The sequence below is a fragment of the Artemia sp. Qi Xiang Cuo genome, chromosome 11 (assembly GCF_049724085.1).
Source record: "Artemia sp. Qi Xiang Cuo chromosome 11, ASM4972408v1, whole genome shotgun sequence".
NCBI classification, from domain to species: domain Eukaryota; kingdom Metazoa; phylum Arthropoda; class Branchiopoda; order Anostraca; family Artemiidae; genus Artemia; species Artemia sp. Qi Xiang Cuo.
Window position 1 is genome coordinate 69998311 of NC_142804.1, and position 19045 is coordinate 70017355.

At 35.4% G+C, this 19045-nt stretch overlaps 1 protein-coding gene across 1 annotated transcript in view; it reads left to right on the plus strand.

The window, feature by feature from the left end:
- The window catches only part of LOC148947293 (von Willebrand factor A domain-containing protein 5A-like), a 96108-nt gene that overhangs the window by 23548 nt on the left and 53515 nt on the right, over positions 1–19045 (plus strand). Inside the window, exons 4-7 of the mRNA XM_089096558.1 lie at positions 4939–5038; positions 9124–9231; positions 14273–14419; positions 18518–18650. Of these exons, the coding sequence (XP_088952684.1) occupies positions 4939–5038; positions 9124–9231; positions 14273–14419; positions 18518–18650 (488 nt within the window). The remainder of the gene's footprint in view (positions 1–4938; positions 5039–9123; positions 9232–14272; positions 14420–18517; positions 18651–19045) is intronic.

The following is a 19045-nucleotide window of genomic DNA, read 5'->3' on the forward strand; positions in this document are numbered from 1 at the left end:
AAATACCAATCACGCGTGAACGCCAAGTCGAAGTTCTTTGGATATGGACTCGGCTAAAGAAATTGCCTAAAACCTTCGGATCAGTTATCTACGGAGTTGTTTACTTCCCTTCCAAGGGCCCCTATAGGAAGCAGCTGATATCATATTTACAGAATTGCGTTGAATGGATCAGAAGTAAATACCCATATGCTGCGTTATTTGTCGTTGGAGATTTCAACGACATCAAACACAATTAGGTTGTGGACTTAATGTCCCTCAAACAGCTGGTAAAGTGTCCAACGCGGCAAACTAAGACCCTTGATCTAGTTTTTTCTAACTGCAGTGGATATTACAAAGAGCCAGTCACACAACATCCACTAGGGCGAAGTGACCATTTGATTGTACGACTGGAACCAAATAACTACAAACCCGTAAATGAAAAATAAGTCATATCTTTCCGGCCCATCACTGAGGAAAAAATTACTACCTATAAACTCTGGTTACAGTCCCAGAACTGGTCTGACATTCTGAAACTTGATTACGCTAACTCTATGGCAGAAGACTTCCTCACCCTAACGTTTAAGGGATTTGAAGACTGTTTTCCTAGAAAAGAGAAAACAATCAAACCACTTGATAAACCGTGGATGACCGACGAAATCCAAGAGCCCATCTCTGAAGAAGATAAACTATTCGAAACAAGCCGTCTAGACGAAGCAAAACGCTTACGGAACTTAGTAGTGAAAAGATGTCGTGATGCCCGCAAAGCCCACGGGTCAAAAACAGTGGAGAAGTTTATGAAAAGCGATCCCAAGCGTTTTCACAGCAATGTGCAAAAACTTATGGGTCGAAAAAAAAATCCTGATATCTTGGACGAAAGTGGGAACAAACTTGACGCCAACCAAATAAACTCCTTTTTTGCAAGCATCTGTAGAAAACAACACCCTCTCCAAGAACTCCCACCTAAAGAAGAAGAAATGTCTAAGATCCCAGTCATTACGACTGAAGAAGCTGAAAAAAAACTAGCCAAACTTGATCCCCGTATGGCGGCCTATCCGAAAGAGATACCCCCAGGTGTACTGGTCCATGGCACCAAAGAACTCTGTGTACCCCTTGCAGCAATTTATAACCAGTACTTGGTTGAGGGTACCTTCCCCATCTGCTTCAAAAAAGCGTATATAGTGCCAATCCCAAATGTAGCTAACGCGACTGAAGTTAAAGACCTCCGCCCAATATTAAAGACCACAATATTTTCGAAAATCTTCGAGCGATTCATCTTCAACTGGCTATACGAGGATATAAAGGAGTCAATAGATCCCAGAAAGTTCGGCTTCCATTCCGAATGCAGCACCATACACTATCTAGTCACCCTACTGGATGAAATTCTTCGTCACGTAGAGTGCCTAAACTCCTTCGTGGAGCTTCTGGTTGCCGATATGATCAAGGCGTTTGATTATCTGGACCCCTAACTCGTTGTCAGCTGAGCCAACAACATGTGATCGAGACAATTAATTGTAAAGCTACTTTGCTAGCTTCCTGAGTGACACACGTCAGTGTGTTCAACTCTCCCTTGATATCTTTTCTGAGTTCCTCAGGATTACCTGCGGTGCCCCACAGGGTACTATCCTGGGCCCGATTGCTTTCGTTATAGCAGTCAATGAGCTGCGAAAGAAATAGCCGAACAGTGCCCAGTTTGCTGATGGCCTCTCCTTGCCTCTCTTGCGTCAATTAGCCACAGCCAAAGACGAGCTTAAGCTAGCCTTTGATGAACTGACAATGGAGGCTTATGAGGCTAGAATGGAAACCAGCAAGAAAAAAAGTGTTGTCATCAGAGTGAACTTCCTCAAGAAACACATAGGCAATATTGAAAAAGAAGTTGAGATCAAATCAGTGGACTCTGCCGAAATTCTTGAAATTATTATTGACAAAACCTGAAGTGGGGTTCCCAAGTCAACAAGATTGTAAGCAAAGGAGCAGGACTACTAAGATCGTCCGCGAATCTGAAACGCTTTGGTTTTAACACCCTGGCCCTTACAAACATCTTAAAAACATACGTCTTACTCGCTCTGGAATACGGTTGTCAAGTCTGGCATCCGTGCTTAACAAAAGAACAGGACAAGCAAAATAGAGAAGATGCAGAAACGGTCATCATCCTCCGCCACGCCAACGGTTCAAACAAGGAGAGTTTCCAAACCAAAGGTTTGGTCTCAAAACCCTACTCCAACGCAGACACGAAGCAGTCATGAGGTTCGGCCTCCAATGTCTTCTTTCACAACGGCGTAGAAGCATCTTACCTGATTTCTTAGAGCCAAGAATTGACGGTTCTGCGACAACGAGCAAAGCTGCCGTTAAAGTTGTCCTGAAACAGCCAGCACCGAATTCAAGTCAGTGCTACTTATCTTCATTTGTACCATATTTTGTCGAATCATTTAATAATTGTACATAGTTAATTGTTTTTAGTGCTTTAATTTTATTTTTGACAATGCCAATGCTATATTTATAGTATTATGGCGCAGTAAATAAATTGATTGATTGATATACAAATCTTATATGCCCCCAGGGCATAACTTACAACCTTAGCTCTGGGGGCTGTGGGGGGGGGGGGGGGCTGTCATACTCAAAGATACAATTTCCAGACCCTTCAACTACGTGCAACAAAATGGTTATATCAAAATGTTGATCGGAATTGTTTGGCGAAATGATGACCGTTGGGGGGGGGGCATTCGCCGTTCGATTGCTTTTGATAATTAATAAGGGCACTATCCCTCTCAATTCCCAATTGAATGAGCCCTTTTCGAAGTTTCTACGACAACGCTTTCTATAGAAAAGAAACTTATATGTCCCCAGGGCATAACTTACAACCTTAGCCCTGAGGGCTGTGGGGAGGAGGGGGGTTCATACTCAGACATAATTTCCAGACCCTTCAACTATGTTCAAGAAAATGGCTATATCAAAATGTTGATCGGAAGTGTTTGGGGAAAAGATGGGCGTGGGGGGGGGCCTTTTTGAAGTTTCTACGACAACGATTTCTATAAAAAAACCTTATATGCCCCCTGGGCATAACGTACAACCCTTGCCCCGAGGAATGTGGAGGGGGTTGTCATCCTCAAAGACCTAATTTCCAGAAGTTTCAACTACGTCGAACAAAATGGCTATCTCAAAATTTTGATTGGATGTGTTTGGAGAAAGAGTGTGTGTGAGAGGGGGGTTAATTGCCCTCCAATCACTTTCGACTATTAAAAAGGGTACTAGCCCTTTCAATGTCCATTTGAATGAGCCCTTTTTGAAGTTTCTACGATAACGCTTTCTATAAAAATCTTATATGCCCCCAGGGCACAACTTACAACCCTGGTCCTGAGGGCGCTGAGGGGGTTATAATCTTCAAATACCTGATTTCCAAAACGTTTAACTACGTTTAACAAAATGTATATCTCAAAATTTAGACTGGATGTGTTTGAGGAAAAAGTGGGCGTGAGAGGGGGATTAGTCCTCCAGTCACTTTCGACTATTAAAAAGGCCACTAGCCCTTTGAATTTTCAATCGAATGAACTAATTTTGTAGTTTTTATGACAACACTTTCTATAATGAACCTTATATGCCCTCCGGGCATAACTTACAACCCTTGCCCTGACGGCTGTGGGGGGTTGCCATCTTCAAAGACATAATTTCCAGGAATTTCAACTACGTTGAAGAAAATACCAATCTTAAAATTTTAATTGGATATGTTTGGGGAAATGGTGGGCATGAGAGGGGGTTAGTTGCTCTCCAATCACTTTCGACTATTAAAAAGGGCACTAGCCCTTTGAATTTCGTATCGAATGAGCCCTTTTTGAAGTTTCTACGACAACGCTTTCTATAAAAAATCTTATATGCCCCCAGGGCGTAAATTACAACCCTTTCCCTGAGGGCTCTGGAGGGAGTGTCCTCCTCAAAGACATAATTACCAGATCTTTCAACTACGTTGCAAATAATGGCAATCTCAAAATTTTGATTGGATGTGTTTGAGGAAATGGTGGGCATGGAAGGGGTGTTAGTTGCCTTCCAATCAATTTCGGCTATTAAAAAGAGGGTCCTTTCAATTTCCGATCGGATGAGCCCTTTTCGAAGTTTCTACGACAACTCCTTCGATATGAGGTGCCCTGGTCTAAAATCAACCAAGAAAAATAAATAAATAAATAATACATTGTGCCAACATCTTCCTTTACTTAGGCAGCGCTATTGTGCTGCTTATGATATGGGCCAAAGGTGTATCGAAGATTTTGGTTCGGGGGAGGCGGAGGGTAAAGAAAAAACTTTAAAAAACGTATCAAAATTTGTTTATACACATTTTTGTTAGGTTTTAACGAGTCGGACAAAAATTTCGAGTGGTTCAAACCCGGCACCTCCCCCTCCCCCTGGATACAGTCTTGATATGGCTCCTCGCCTTTTCAAATATACTGATCTATCTACCTATCTATAGTTAAGGTAGTTTCTTATGTCTTACTATTGGGAAGTCTAGAAATGGCTTGCTGTAGGTTCTAGGCCCAAATTCTGGCTGTAATTGATGTTAATGGTGGCTGTTTAAATGGAGTAGCGGTGATTATATGTCTTTTGAATTTCTTTTCAGTTCATTAAACATTTTATTTATCAGAAAATTACTCCTTTTTCTTATGAAACTATCAAATCTTTTCCAAATACCTGCATAGGCAATTACAATGGGTTAAGAAGAAATTATGCAACAGCCTCTTGCCCGCTAATATCAAGTCCCTGTAGTGTCATTTAAATAAACTTTAATCTGTTTAAATTTGATTTGAAAATCAAAATTGCACTTGTAATAGCAAATGAACCACTGTAGATCTCTTCATAATCTCAGATGAATAAGGATTCTTCTTCCTTCCTTTTTTACTAGTGTATATGATATGGTCACTGCTTTTGTCATAATTTGTGTAGATGCTAATAAGAATGTTATTTGATTCATACTAGAGATGCTGGGTATGGACTTCTATTCACTGCAGATGTTACGATGATGTCAAAAATAATTGAAATCCGTTCACCTTCACATAATCTTCATACAAATCTCGAGGTAAGTCAGATTTTCACATTAGTTTTTATAACCAAAGTTTTGAATAAAAATATTGTTTCTAGGTATTGATGTGGCGGTACTATCAAAAATGTGTATCTGAGTTCTAATAAATTTTTTTTGGTTTCAAGAAACAAAAACTTACAGGTGCGCAATTCACAGCGATATGAATTCCGAGTTTTTCCCAATTCCGAGGATATGAATTCCGATATTAGAAAAATTATGTATTTTATATGTTTTGACCTTTGTCATAAAAAATTATTCATTTGATATAATTAGAAAGAATTTTTTAAAGGAAAGTTTAATAGCGAATTTATAACTTAAGGCGAGCAGAAAGCGCTATGAGGGAATAAATGAAACAAAACATACATAAATTATCATAAACAGGGTGGCGTTTCTGCCCCTCAAAACCTCCAAACGGCTAGAGTATCATTGTTTCTTCACTGGAAACTGAATAAGTACTTAAAATTGGAAGTCTATTTGAGCCAATGGGACTTTAATATATTTGAAAGCAATGGATTTAAGTGGAATAAAATATCGAAGAGAATTTACACCATATTAGATTAATAAAACTAAATTAATTGTTAAAAATACACTGATATCAAAAAGAGAATTATTAGAGGCATAAGTAATTGGTTATTTAGTGATTTTATAGCGAAATAAGAAAACTGTATAACGAACATTTTAATTTCTAGTAAAGCACCCATGATGCTAGGGAGGCTATAGGGTGACTATACCATCCTTACTAGTGACAATGTATATTCGTTTTGGGTTTTCATTATTGTTCATTATAATATTTCTTTTTTTTCATTTTTGGTTTCATTTCTCAATTTATTGTAATTCTTTCTCGTTATTTTTTTAATATCTTATTCAAGCAAGTTTTGGCTTGTTTTAAGTTTTGAATTTTTCCTTTACTTTTCATGGAAAAATAATTTCTTTTTAAATTGATTTATTTTTCTTTTTTTAATTGTAGTCGTTTAATATTTCTTGATAATTGCAAAATTGGTTAATAAGCCTTATTGATGTAAGCATGTGATGTTATTTAGTAGTAAAATATGATAGTAGTAGGCGTGGGTAAATTACCACCCAATTATTTTGGACTTCTTTACTGCAAAATGAATCTCAATATTACATATCAAAATCTTTAATCTACTGTGGTAAAAATCAAACACTGTGTGATCATTTACGCGCGCAAAATTTTTTTTTTTTTTTGGGGGGGGGATAGTAATAATATATATTATATATATATATATATATATATATATATATATATATATATATATATATATATATATATATATATATATATATATATATATATATATATATATATATATATATATATATATATATATATATATATATATATATATATATATATATATATATATATATATATATATATATATATATATATATATATATATATATAGACCGACCCCCCCCCCTGCTTACCACCCTGTATCGTGATTTGGCCTATTGCACTAACGTGTTTGGATATTGGACTTTTGTATTGGAATATTGGACTTTTTGTATTGGAATATTGGACTTTTTTGTATTGGAATTATAATATATATATATATATATATATATATATATATATATATATATATATATACATATATATATATATATATATATATATATATATATATATATATATATATATATATATATCCGTTGATTTTGAATTGAAGTTTATCAAGTATTTTGCAGTAGGTTGCATAGGTTGCATCAAAACATGGCTAATTGTAGACAGAGAAAAACCAAGACAGATTAGTCCAAGTAATTGAGAGGCAAATGTTTAAATGGCTGGGGCACGGGTAAATGGCGGGAGTATGCATGACTCTCTTATTGGACACATGCTTGTTTGTTAGTTTTTGGAAAGGCATGCCTGCCTAGAGTCTCACGCATGTTGACCAAGAATTTAAAATTGACATAAGACCGTTAGATTGCCTGTAATGAGAGGCAAACAAGGAACGCCCGTCTATGGTCTTAAGAAGGTTGACCAAGAATATAGAATTGACATAGAACCATTAATTTGCTTGAAATAACAGGCAAACAATCGTTTAAAGCTATCTTTATCTTTCAAATAGTACCTATTCGCTGCCTAAGCTCAGCCCCACATATATATATATATATATATATATATATATATATATATATATATATATATATATATATATATATATATATATATATATATATATATATATATATATATATATATATATATATATATATTTATAGACCGACCCCCCCCCCTGCTTACCACCCTGTATCTGATATGGCCTATGCACTTAACTTGTTTGGATATTGGACTATTGTATTGGAATATCAGCCTGTAATTCTTAATCATCAAGCTCAGAAACCTTTGAATGCCAAATTTCCTGGAAATCAAACATATTTTGTGAAATGTACACTTAGTATGTAGTTGAACCAGTCCCTAAATGATCTCCGAATGATCATGGGTCAAATGAGGTAGCTTAGTCTTTTGACTGTCGAAAAATTAATTAAAAAAAAACTTATTATGTCCTATGAAGTAAAGGGCAAAGTTGAAACTGAAAACGAACAAAAATTATGGTTTCGCAGCCTATGCAGCATTTATCTAGAAAACTGGCTGGAAAAGCATCTATAAAATACATGCATCTGCAAAACTTGTGGTTTTATTGCCCTGTATGTGAAGGATTTTGCAAAACTAGCACTCAATTGAAAACACAAGAACTGCTCATGCATCGAAGATTAAAAACAAAAAAAGTCGTAACCCAAAAAAATTGCATTGTGACTTTTTCATCAAAAGTAGCTAATTTGATCAAAAAGTGTGATCTTCCATCTCTTACGTACAACAGTGCAGCAAAAGTTGGAAATAAGCAACCCTGCTTCTAACCTATGCTGCTATCTTTTCAACCGGGTTCGGGGATGATGTATTGCAAATAAATTGAAACAAAGCAGAAATTCTTCATTCTATAAATAAATGTAAAATCATATTTTGGAATAGACTTCAGAAGTTTAGAATAGACTAGATTTAAAAAGACCTATAATTTGAGGCGAGTTTTGACTTTTGGCTTTCGCCAAAGCTCTACAGCATATGAAATACTAAAAGCACAAAATTCGTGTTGGTTGAATAAGAAGAAAAATTGAGAATTTTCAGAAATAGAAAATTGAGTCTGAAAATCCTTCTCCAGCCGGATGTATTTTCATTTTTCGTTTCTCAAATGTACCGTTTTCCATGTTCTTGTCCTATCAAAATCAGTTCAATTCTTTACAGTTTTGATGTTGTGTCCATGTATTCAAATTGTGATTTAAAAAGGTGCGAGGACATTTTAAAAAGTAAATTAGAAAAACACTTTGATTTAATAAAAGATGTGACTTTAGCCAGTTTGGATATTGAAGTCATTATGAAACTAATTATTCTAGTAAATGAATTTTTTTTATTTTGGTTTTCGAGGGGAGTTTTATAGACAAATTTTTGGGTTACCTATGGGGGATTCTCTTTCTCCTTTATTGGCAAATCTATTCATAGATGCCATTGCAATCTCCGCTATACACAGATTTAGAATCTCCCCATGCTTCTGGGGTAGGTTCTAATATGATTTGATGTGCGTTTGGAAACATGGATTGGACTCCTTAGACCTTTTTTGTAACCATTTAAATTGTTTTGATAATAATGTTAAATTTACAGTTGAGTTTGAGGATAATAATAAATTAGCTTTTCTGGATATTTTATTAATTAAAAGGGATCTCCATTTACTTTTCTCGATTTACAGAAAACCAACGCACAATGATAGGTATTTAAATTTTCATTCTTGCCACCCTATGTCGGTGAAAAGGGGGGTTGTGATTTCGCTAGTGGATAGAGCTTTAGAATTTGTTCCAAGGAATTTCTGGATTCGTAATTGTTATACTTGAGGGATATTTTGTTTTGTAATAGTTATTCAATTAAGTTCATTGACAAAATAATTGAAAATAGACGGGTTAAACATGATAGTAGGGTTATTGGGTTTTTTAAGCTAGAGTGACAATTCAGTTATTATTGGAGATTAATAAGCCAGAAATGTGACAAAATAAAATCAGTGTATATATTTTAGGGTAAGCGAGCAAATATAAACGCAATCGAGGAGAAAGTGAAAATGAATGAAGATTTGGTTTTCCTCATCCAAGTTGAAGATTCTCATAAACCAAGACTAATCACTGAAGTAAGTTTTCAGTTTTTCTATTACTCTTCTCTTCCATTCCACTTTGAGCAGTCATGACTTTTTGATGTAATTACAATATAAGGTTTTGTGTTGAATTGTTGACTAATTATGTTTGCGATCCAATCTTTGTTAGCTTGTGAAAACAGAAGCAAGTTAACAGTGTTAATTAAAGTGTTAGTTAACAAAAAGTGAATGATTTTCCGAAACGTGTTAACGGGGAAAAAATAGAGAAAAAGTATACGAAAAATAAAGCTTAAAGTCAGTTTTAGTAAAAGTAGAGAAAAGGGGCACTTTGAAAACTTTTAACAGGTTCAGATCAACGCAAGCCTGGTAGTAGTTTGGTTAGCTTATTCAGCTTAGCCGACTTGCTATGTCCTGTCAGCTCCTTACCTTGCATAAGCATAAACCTCTATTGTAAGTAACTCCACAATTCATATATTAAAAATATTCTAATATACTGACACAATCTTTAAAAGTTAAAAAAAAGTCAGCGTAAAGAACGCTCGAACAGAGAAATCTTAGCTCGAAAGTATTTTCATGGGAGAAAAAAAAGGTTCTTTTTACCAAGAATGTATTAAATTTACCCTAAATATTGTGTATTTTTGTGGGGGCACCGGACTGCCCGGTTTTCTTTCGCACCAGGTACCTTTTTACTTCCGTTTTGCAGCTCCTAAAAATCTTGAGGATATTTTAGGATGGGCTCTTGGTTTCTTGTCAAAACAATGATACTGTCCGCAAATATTAAGTTAAATTGATTCCTTAAATAATTTAGTTATAAGTCCTTTGTATTCTTTTGATCCCCGTTCTCTTACAATGTTGAACTTGTGTTATATTTTGTTGTATGTCTGAATGAATGCATTTTGAGCTCAATTATTCAAAAAAGTTTTGTTTTGTTGAAAAATAATATGAATTAATAGAAATAGAACGCCAAGAGTCAATGCGACTAGATCTGTTTCCTGGTTGAGGTTTACCTTGTCCTGAAATTTTAGTTGGTATCTTGACGAAATGAAATTTTGAAGCAGATCACCGGGAATAGAATTGAATATTTCACGCTAAGAACCATTATAACCACTATAACCATCGAGCTGGTCGTAGACCCAGGATCAAATATGGCCCTTTTTCTATTATAAAATTTATGTTTGAACAGTCCTATATGTAAATTTACGGCCCTTGTCCCAGAAAATGTAGCGTTTATGTCATCCCTGGAAACTTATTTGTTGAACCTTTCGACTATTTCAAAAAGTGGTTATCTCAAAACTTGATTAGATATCTTTTGGATTGTGAGGTGGTGCGTAGGAAGAAAGGGTAAGGGAGGGGGGTTGTTCTCTAATCATTTTTTTTGTTAAAAATGGCACTATAACTGAATATCCCATTTCGATGGCCATTTCCGTTCACTGGACATTGTAGACATGGTATTTTGATAACCTGTTTGCACATACTATCTTCTGATTTAGCTATACCCTTTCCCCAAATTAATAATTCAATGTCCACTTGTCCTCATCAACATTCCCAGAAAATTTCAACTTGATAGCCTAAGCCGTTCCTGAGATATAGAGGCGGTTTTAGGGGGGCAGAGGAGGCCCTTGCCCTGGCCGCAGAAATTTTAGGGGCGCAAAATCTCAATACTGTGTAGTTGGCAGTAACTACTCGTATAAGCAAATTGAATCTGAAATTTTTGATTTCCCCATATCTTCATCACCATTCCTTGAAATAAAAGTAAGTTGTAATAAAAGTAGAATATTGTGACAGTTTAGATCGTATTCAGTTATTCCATGAATTCAAAAACATGAAAAAATAATTCAACGACGACACATTTCCTTAAAGAAGCCTATAGATGTGTTAGAATTTATTTTCCAATGCGTAGATGAAGGGGTCTTCGCAAACGTAAGAGTTACCTATCAAATATTATCAGCGATTGCAGTGTCGGTGGTCAGTAATGAGTGGTCGTTTAGTAAACGTAAATTAATATTAACATACCGCAGATTGAATATGGACCAGAAACGAGTAAATGATTTAGCGTTAATGAGCATAGAACGCGAAGAATTAGAAGCAATAAATTGGACGAGATAAATGATAATTTTGCAGAGACTAAAGTAAGAAAAGTCAGATTAGAAATAAATGGAAAATTTGTGTTAATAAATGAAAATTATGTTACAATTTTGCCTTGAAACTTTTGAGAGACGGGGGGGGGGGGGGCTAGTCAAGATTTTGACCCGAGCGCAAGAGAGGCCAGAGCCGTCATTGCTGAGATATTGCAGAATCACGATGTTGACAGCCTGGCAGTACATATTGTAGTTGGATTTGTCTCGCAACCTTATCGTGCATAAATTATAAGTCACACATGATCTTATAGTGCAAAAAGCGGTTTTGCCTGAATTTGAGACAAAAATTTGTTTATCCCCTTCCCTGATAGCCTCAACATAATGCCCTTAGCCGTTCCTGGGGTATTGTAAATATCCTGTATGGACATAGTGTCTTTTGTTTTAGTTCAGTGTTCCGTAAAAATTCCTGATTGATACCCTAACCACCCTAAGATATTGCAGATACGCCATTTTGACAACAAAAGACATAGTGTCTTTTGATTTAGTTAAACATTCTTTGAAAGTTTCAACTTAATAAACGTAGCTGTTCCTGAGATATTACATATCCACTATTTTGACAACCTGACATCCTGGACATAGTGTCTTTTGACTTAGTTCAACATTCCTCAAAGTTTAAACCTAATACCCTTAACCGCCCATTAGATATTGCAAATACTCCGTTTTAACAACATGGATATACAAAGTTCAATACCTCTCAACATCCTATAATACATCTCTACGTACAAAGTGATTTAATTCAAAGCACCTTTCAACATTCCTTGAAATTTCCAACTTAATTCTCTTAGCTGTTTTTGATTTGTCTCACGTACCATGCAAAAATTGTATTGTAATTTGATTTAACATGCATAAATTATAGGATCTTATAGTGCCAAAAGGTTATTTTTGTCTGAATTGGAGACAAAAACTTTGCATATCCTTCCCCCTGCCTGAACACTAAGTGTGATTTCCCTTACCTCACTCTCCCCTATCCTTAACCGAAAAGTACCTGGAGGTTTCAACTCCATTCCCTGAGCATTGTCCAATATATTGCACCCATGTCGTGTCAATGGATCGGATACGCATAGTGTTTTTCAATTTATCTCTGCCTCCCTCCCCAAGTCAAGATTTAAAGTGCCTCTGACCCCTTCCCCTCCTCTTCCGGAACTCCCTCAAAGATTTCGAGGCAGGTAAAAGGGCGAAAGTTTGTGTCACACAGACAATGAGTTGGTTAGTTGCAAAATTCACTCTCTCCATTTTTTATTTTCAGACTCGTTCCCAAAAGCAAGTCGAGCTTCGTCGAATTTTGACAAAGTTTGTACACTATTTTCATATGTTAAATAAGTTTTCACTAAAAATGAAGATTGCACCTTTGGGCTCCAATTAACTTACTTGATCTTTATTTACTAAATTGAGCTTTCCATTATAATATCTATCTATGGATAGATATACTTTTCTTTGAATCATTTTTATTTGAAGACCCTTTCTTTGACTTTATCTATATCACTTTCGTTGACTATTCACATACTGTGTTATGAAGTGTTAATTGTAGACTGTTTGTAAATAATTTTGGTTTGCTTAAAAACTAAATTATTGGATTGCTATTTAAACGCATAAGTTGAATATGGAATTGGAGAGCTCTTGAAATTTAAGCAATTGTGGAATTGTACCTTGAAATGTGGAATAAATCCATTTTCTAGTTTTGTACAAGTTTCTTGTTCTTGCAGTCACTCTGTAGTCTTTTGTGATAATATTTTGAACTAGCCTCGCGCAACTTCTTGATTTTTTAGATTAAAAAAAAAATTGTATTGCAGTATTAGCCTCAGATTTGTAATCAATTACCTCAGAAATGCTTAAATACGACTAGGCACACGCCATCACGTTTTGTTAAATCTGCATTTAGTTTGATTAGATTTAAGACAGCGATTCTGTAGCCTAATATTGATGATTTTTAACCTTTGACACAATGATTTTAACAAAGTCTTTTAACTAAGTCTGCTAAGGGCCCTGCAACCGCATATTGAAAATCAGTTCATGGCTCAGATTTCAATAAGGTTTAACATATGCACCATTTGTGAAATAACATGTTTTTGCTGTGGATGTCTATACTGTATTATTTGCCTCAGACTCGTAATCAGAAAGTTCATAAATTATAAAGTGCCAACTTTGGAGGAAATCAGCTTCCATTTTTGAGATGTATACTTGCTGTTTTATGATTTAGGATAGTCATGCAACAATCTTAATTGTTTTTAATCATTATAATTGAGTAATTTTTGACAATTCCCTAAATACCCTGAATGATCCTAAGTGGAAAAAAGTTCAATATGTTCGTATGTGTATATTTGGGGGGTGGGCCTACTAGAGGGGTAACAGGCCCAAGATAAGCATTTGGACTTTCCAATTTCAATAATATGCAATATCTTCACCGTTTGTGAGATATATACTTGACTTGCTTAAATTTTGGTCGTCTTCATTGCAATATTAGCTTTAGATTTGCAATTAACAAGTTCAGAAACCCCTTAATACCGACTTTAGTGGAGTTTATGCAGTATTTTTGAAGTATATGCTTCTTATTTTTAGAACAGCAGCCTACTATCTTAAGGGTTACCTACCATTTTCCATTAATGCAGAACGATCTCGGAAAAACAAAGGAGGTATCCCCCCTTGGTACCCATAATCCACTGTTATCGAAGGGTCTTTAGGGTTTAAATTCCTTACTCGTTAGAAATGTTTAACCTCTCTTTTCTAAAGAAGTTCAGCAGAAAAAAAAAATCTTGGAAGTAAAATTAAGTAAACTTTTGACCCTTATTTGTTAGTGGCCTGGCGTTGTGAAAATTGTCGGAAAAAAATAATTGTTGTTTAACATCCTTTTACGCTATTTTGTATGCACCATATGCATGTAACTGGACTCCTTTTGAGTTTATTTTGACTTTGGTATATGTTTGTATTAATTGTATTCATAGAAGTCAGAAGATGGAACATATGCTGCAATGATAACCTTAGTACCATCCATTGATGTGAAGACACAGAAGACAGAACTTGTTTTCCTTATTGACCGCAGTGGGTCAATGCAAGGGGAATCTATATCACAGGCGAAGGAAGCGCTTTTGGTAAGCTATAGCTCTAAAGTTAGAACTAATTTACAGTTGTTGGTCTAATAGATCAGTCTCTCAATTGGGTTACCTTGTATTAAAATGGACCAGGTCTCAGTCATTACACGCCTTAGCATAATGAAAATTCAATATTTGTCGTGAAGTAAACTAGTTGTTTCGCAATTGCTGAGATATTTCAGCATTGGCCGAGGTGCTATAAAGATATATAATCGTGCCAACAACAAAAGGGCGTTGTAGCACTGTTTTTGAAAATGAATTAGATAATGGGAAAGATGTCTCTAGTAGATTTCTATCCACTTTCCATAATTTGATATACCCTACCCCAAAAAGCTAAAAGAAATGATCATAGTACATTGGTAACGAAACTTTTCTCTTAGAAACGGGAAATGTAAGTTCAATAATCTGTAGAATCATTCATAAGGCGTCCCTTTGCGCTTAGTGCTAATAAGTGTAATAAATGGGTTTACCCTAAAATGAAGCTACTGCCCGAACCAGACTTTAGTCACACTTGTCAATAAAACAGCCAAGATTTATGAATGACATGAAGTTTTTCTTGATTTTAACGTCAGACCTGTATTTCAGAAGCAGAAAACATAAATGGTAAGAAACTTATATGAAAAACTTCGTGTCAGCACTATTTAGTTCCCAGCTTTTTTTTTTTTTTTTTTTTTTTTTTTTTTTTTTTTTTTTTTTTTTATTCACCTATAATTTGAAGTTTTGATTTGAACTTTCTGTCTTGTCCTTGATCTCTTTGAGAAAAGTGTAATTCCGTTCAAGATTTCGGCCGTTATTTTACTCACTGCTGATGACGGCAGTTGAATGTATGGCAGCCAAATTTCTCGTTGAATATACCTCCTCTGCGTCAATTATTCCTGAGAAAATTTGTTTCAACTGTTTTCACCCTGCCACTTTTTTCAACCCTGTCACGCTGCCTCATTTCTTGTATGTTATGCATTTCTGGAAGATATTCACTAAAACTGATATAGGAAAAATCCGTTCCACCTTCTTCTGTTTTACGAAATATTTCCTCCATGTCCAACTATGGATACGCGATTCTGGATTAGTTAAAAATTTTAGAGTAGTGGACCCATTAATCGCAGTTACGAAGCGTGAAAAACTAAAAAAGAACTAGCAGAAAATTTTTTTTCAATCTCGTAGTTGCACCTATAAGTTTGTCTTTTGTTTTGTTTTTTGTTTTTTGGGTTTTTTTGCCTTTACATATATGCTCCATCCTTTTTGTGTTATTTAACAGGTTTTCAAATAAGTAATCAAATTTTTAAAGTTGCTTAGGTTTTATTCTAAATTAATGTCTCTGGTATCAGTTAGAGGGGGGCGAATCCGCTCCAAATTTATTGTCTCTCCCCTCTCTGAATTTTAAAAAATGCCCTTTTTGAAATTTTTTAATTAAAAACGTCCTTTTTCTGTATTTTCATCGAAAAAAATTGAAAGATAAAAAATAAATTCCCTCCAACCTAGACTTTGAAAAATGCATTTTTGCCCTCCCCTTCTACTTTTTCTGTGAGTGGAAGCCAGTGCTCAAACCCCTCTTTTCAGATGTATTATCTGAGTAGGATTTTAACTTTGCTGTTTTTGTAATATATTCAGTGGAAAGAGGTAATAATCCTCTTCATTGAGCAATCCAGAACTGATTGTCAACATTGATTTAGATTTTAAATTTAAAAAATATATCTATTTGCTAGAGTTTTTTCAACAGAAGTGGGAGAGAAAATTTCGCTTTGTGGAATGTTATCTCCTTTTTCCATTGTCATTTAATTATGGTCTATGACAAAGACAATAGAATACTTACATTTGTATCTCCACATTTTTTTCCATGGGATCGGGAGGACAAGCTTGCGAAATAAACTGTCTGGGGGAGGAGAGGTCTAAGGTTAGAAAAATTACCCGAAATTTTTTTCGAAGAATGTTTTAAGCATTAAGAGGCACTTAAGGCTTTCAAGCGTGAAGAAGGCACATAATGATTAGTTTATAGTACCTTACGGCTGTTAGTAAAACTTAAGAAGAGTTAGTAATTAGTTGTTACCTAAATATTAGTTATTGCAGTGTTTTAGCCCTGGTAAAATACCGAGTATTTTATCTTGGAGGTAAAATACCTGGAGAGGGATTTCAGTGCCCTGTCTAGGAGAGGGGGTTCCATGACTGAATATCCCTCCCTCGCCATCAAAAATAGAAAAAATTACACGTTTTAATTGTGGAAATGCTTCTATTGGAAGCCACTGTAATGAAAGTGGTCAAGTAGGGCTCTGAAGCGCGGGCGCTTCAGAAGATTGAAAATGACATGTTTAATGTTAACATGTTTAATTGCAGTCAAAACGTGTTCACGATAATTTTTCAGGATATTATAAAGTAAGAATTGTTTCCTTAACATGTTCCTTTCTCAACTTCCCCATTTAAAAGCTTATACCAGCCTTTTTTCTTGAAGCATTGTTCTGCAGAAGTTAAACTTCAATGCTGGTCTAATTAGTAGGGTTCAAGTGTAGTTTTAGGTACTAGTTTGATACTAGTTTGGTAAACTAGTTTGGTACTAGTTTAGGTACCAGTATACTGTAGTAGTTTTAGGTACTAGTTTGACTGACCGTATACCAAACAATTAAGTGTTTGGAAAATGTGATTCGATCCCACTTTCTTGGGCTATAATGAAGGAAACGTTGAGATTACTAGGACACTATACACCGATGAAGGGTGACAGATTACCAAAGACTGTGCCTTATGGTCATTCGTCTGGAGCCGAATGAAAAACAGATCACCCTTGAATGGGATGGGAAGAACGGTGTACGCAGCTTTGTTAGTCTCAGGGTACCCGGTGCTGAATGAGTTGTTGGTGGTAAGCACTAAAAGATCCTGATGGTCAAAACCTCCACAAAAGGGTTTACCCCTCACTCGCTTCTGAGTTACAATCCTGTACCAACCGGCCAGAAAACGTAGCTTGGGGAAGTCCTAAGATTGAGGTTATAAGGAGTAATGGTCTCAATTTTGAGTTTGGGAAAAATCGATGTACTTTATGTCACTTATTCCTTGAAAATTTTAATCTTAGCTTTAAATAGTCTACAGTTATATTATCTTTAATTTGCTATTCTTGTAAATTCGTCTAACATTGTCTGTAAAATGTGAAAAAAATCAATTTTGTGTTAAGCTGCTGGTCCTGGATAGTAATTGCATTACTGATGCATACAACGTAATAATCAAATTCATTTTTATTTTATTTTTTTTGTTACTTGTTTTGTTTTTTATCATCAATTCATCATGTTTATGCTAATGCTTGTTTTAATCTTCTTTACTTTTTAGTTTTAACTCTTTACTTCTTTACTCTTTTTTGTTGGGCAAGGAAAGCAGAAGGCGAATGTTAGATCGAAATATTCGGCATTTTGTCTGGTATTATTGACGTTGTGGTGACTATAGGGTTAAAAGGTAAGGAGATCAAATACTATTGACCGTCAACGCTTAAGATGTATATGTTCCATATCTATGTCCATCATCGAGAACTTCGAATGAATAAGTAAGATAACAATCAGTCTGCAAGTACCGTTCATCTTACTGATTAAGAAAAAAAAACTCCAACTTTTTGGTCAAAAAACAAATTTCTCAGACACAGTTACCCGTATAAACCGATAAAGAAATGGGTTCGTAGTGTTCCTGATGTATTTTTTAACATACATCTAGAACCCCGGAGAAGTTTTTAAAGGCCCGGTAAAAGTTAGTTAATAGTCAAAAGTTGGTGGGCACGAAGACCGTATCCAGGGGGAAGGGGGAGTTTTAGGGTTTGAACCCCTCCCCCGAAAATTGGTGTCCGACTTGTAAAAACGTAACAAAACTGCATAAAAACAATTTTTGATGCGTTTTTAAAGTTTTTATACCCCCCCCCTCCCGAACAAAAATCCTGTTTACGCTTGATGGGCAGCAGAAGTTATTCCTGAATACATTGGTTTTGGGCTGGTCGGAAGGATGTCGTGTAAATAGGTGATTATTTTCCTTAACCCTTAACATGTATGAAGACGATTTTGGATGAAACTGTTGATTTGTTTATCTAAAACTGCGCTAGTCTAAGTCACAATTAATTACAGTAAGTTTTTTTTTCAGATCTTTCTTCAGTCACTTCCTATGGATTGTTATTTCAATATTATTGGCTTCGGTTCAACATATACATCGCTATTTCCCAAATCTGTTCAATATACAGAAGATTCATTGAGAGCTGCCAAGGAACATGTCAAAGGTAGGATTTTTAAAACTACGCTGTATTATTGTACTTACTCATAGGATGACAGGAGATTCCCCTGTCATCCTACTTGGATGACCCCACTTGGTCAACCAAGTGGAATTTTGTATATTCCGATGTTCTACCTTTGTGCTGACTCCAAACAGTTCTTATTTTTCCAAAACAAGATTTCACTAAAGGGACCATTATTCTAACATTTGGTACATATAGCGTTTGTGTGTTTCTCAGCACTTTTTTTCAAACAATTTTTTAGAAACTGATATTAAACACGTATCACTACACTAACCTAGCCAATTATACTAATTACACTAATTTTGCTTACGATACATTAGCCTACATGTTTAATGTAGGGCCGTGATTCCCAATGTGGGGCACAGACCCCACTTGTGGGG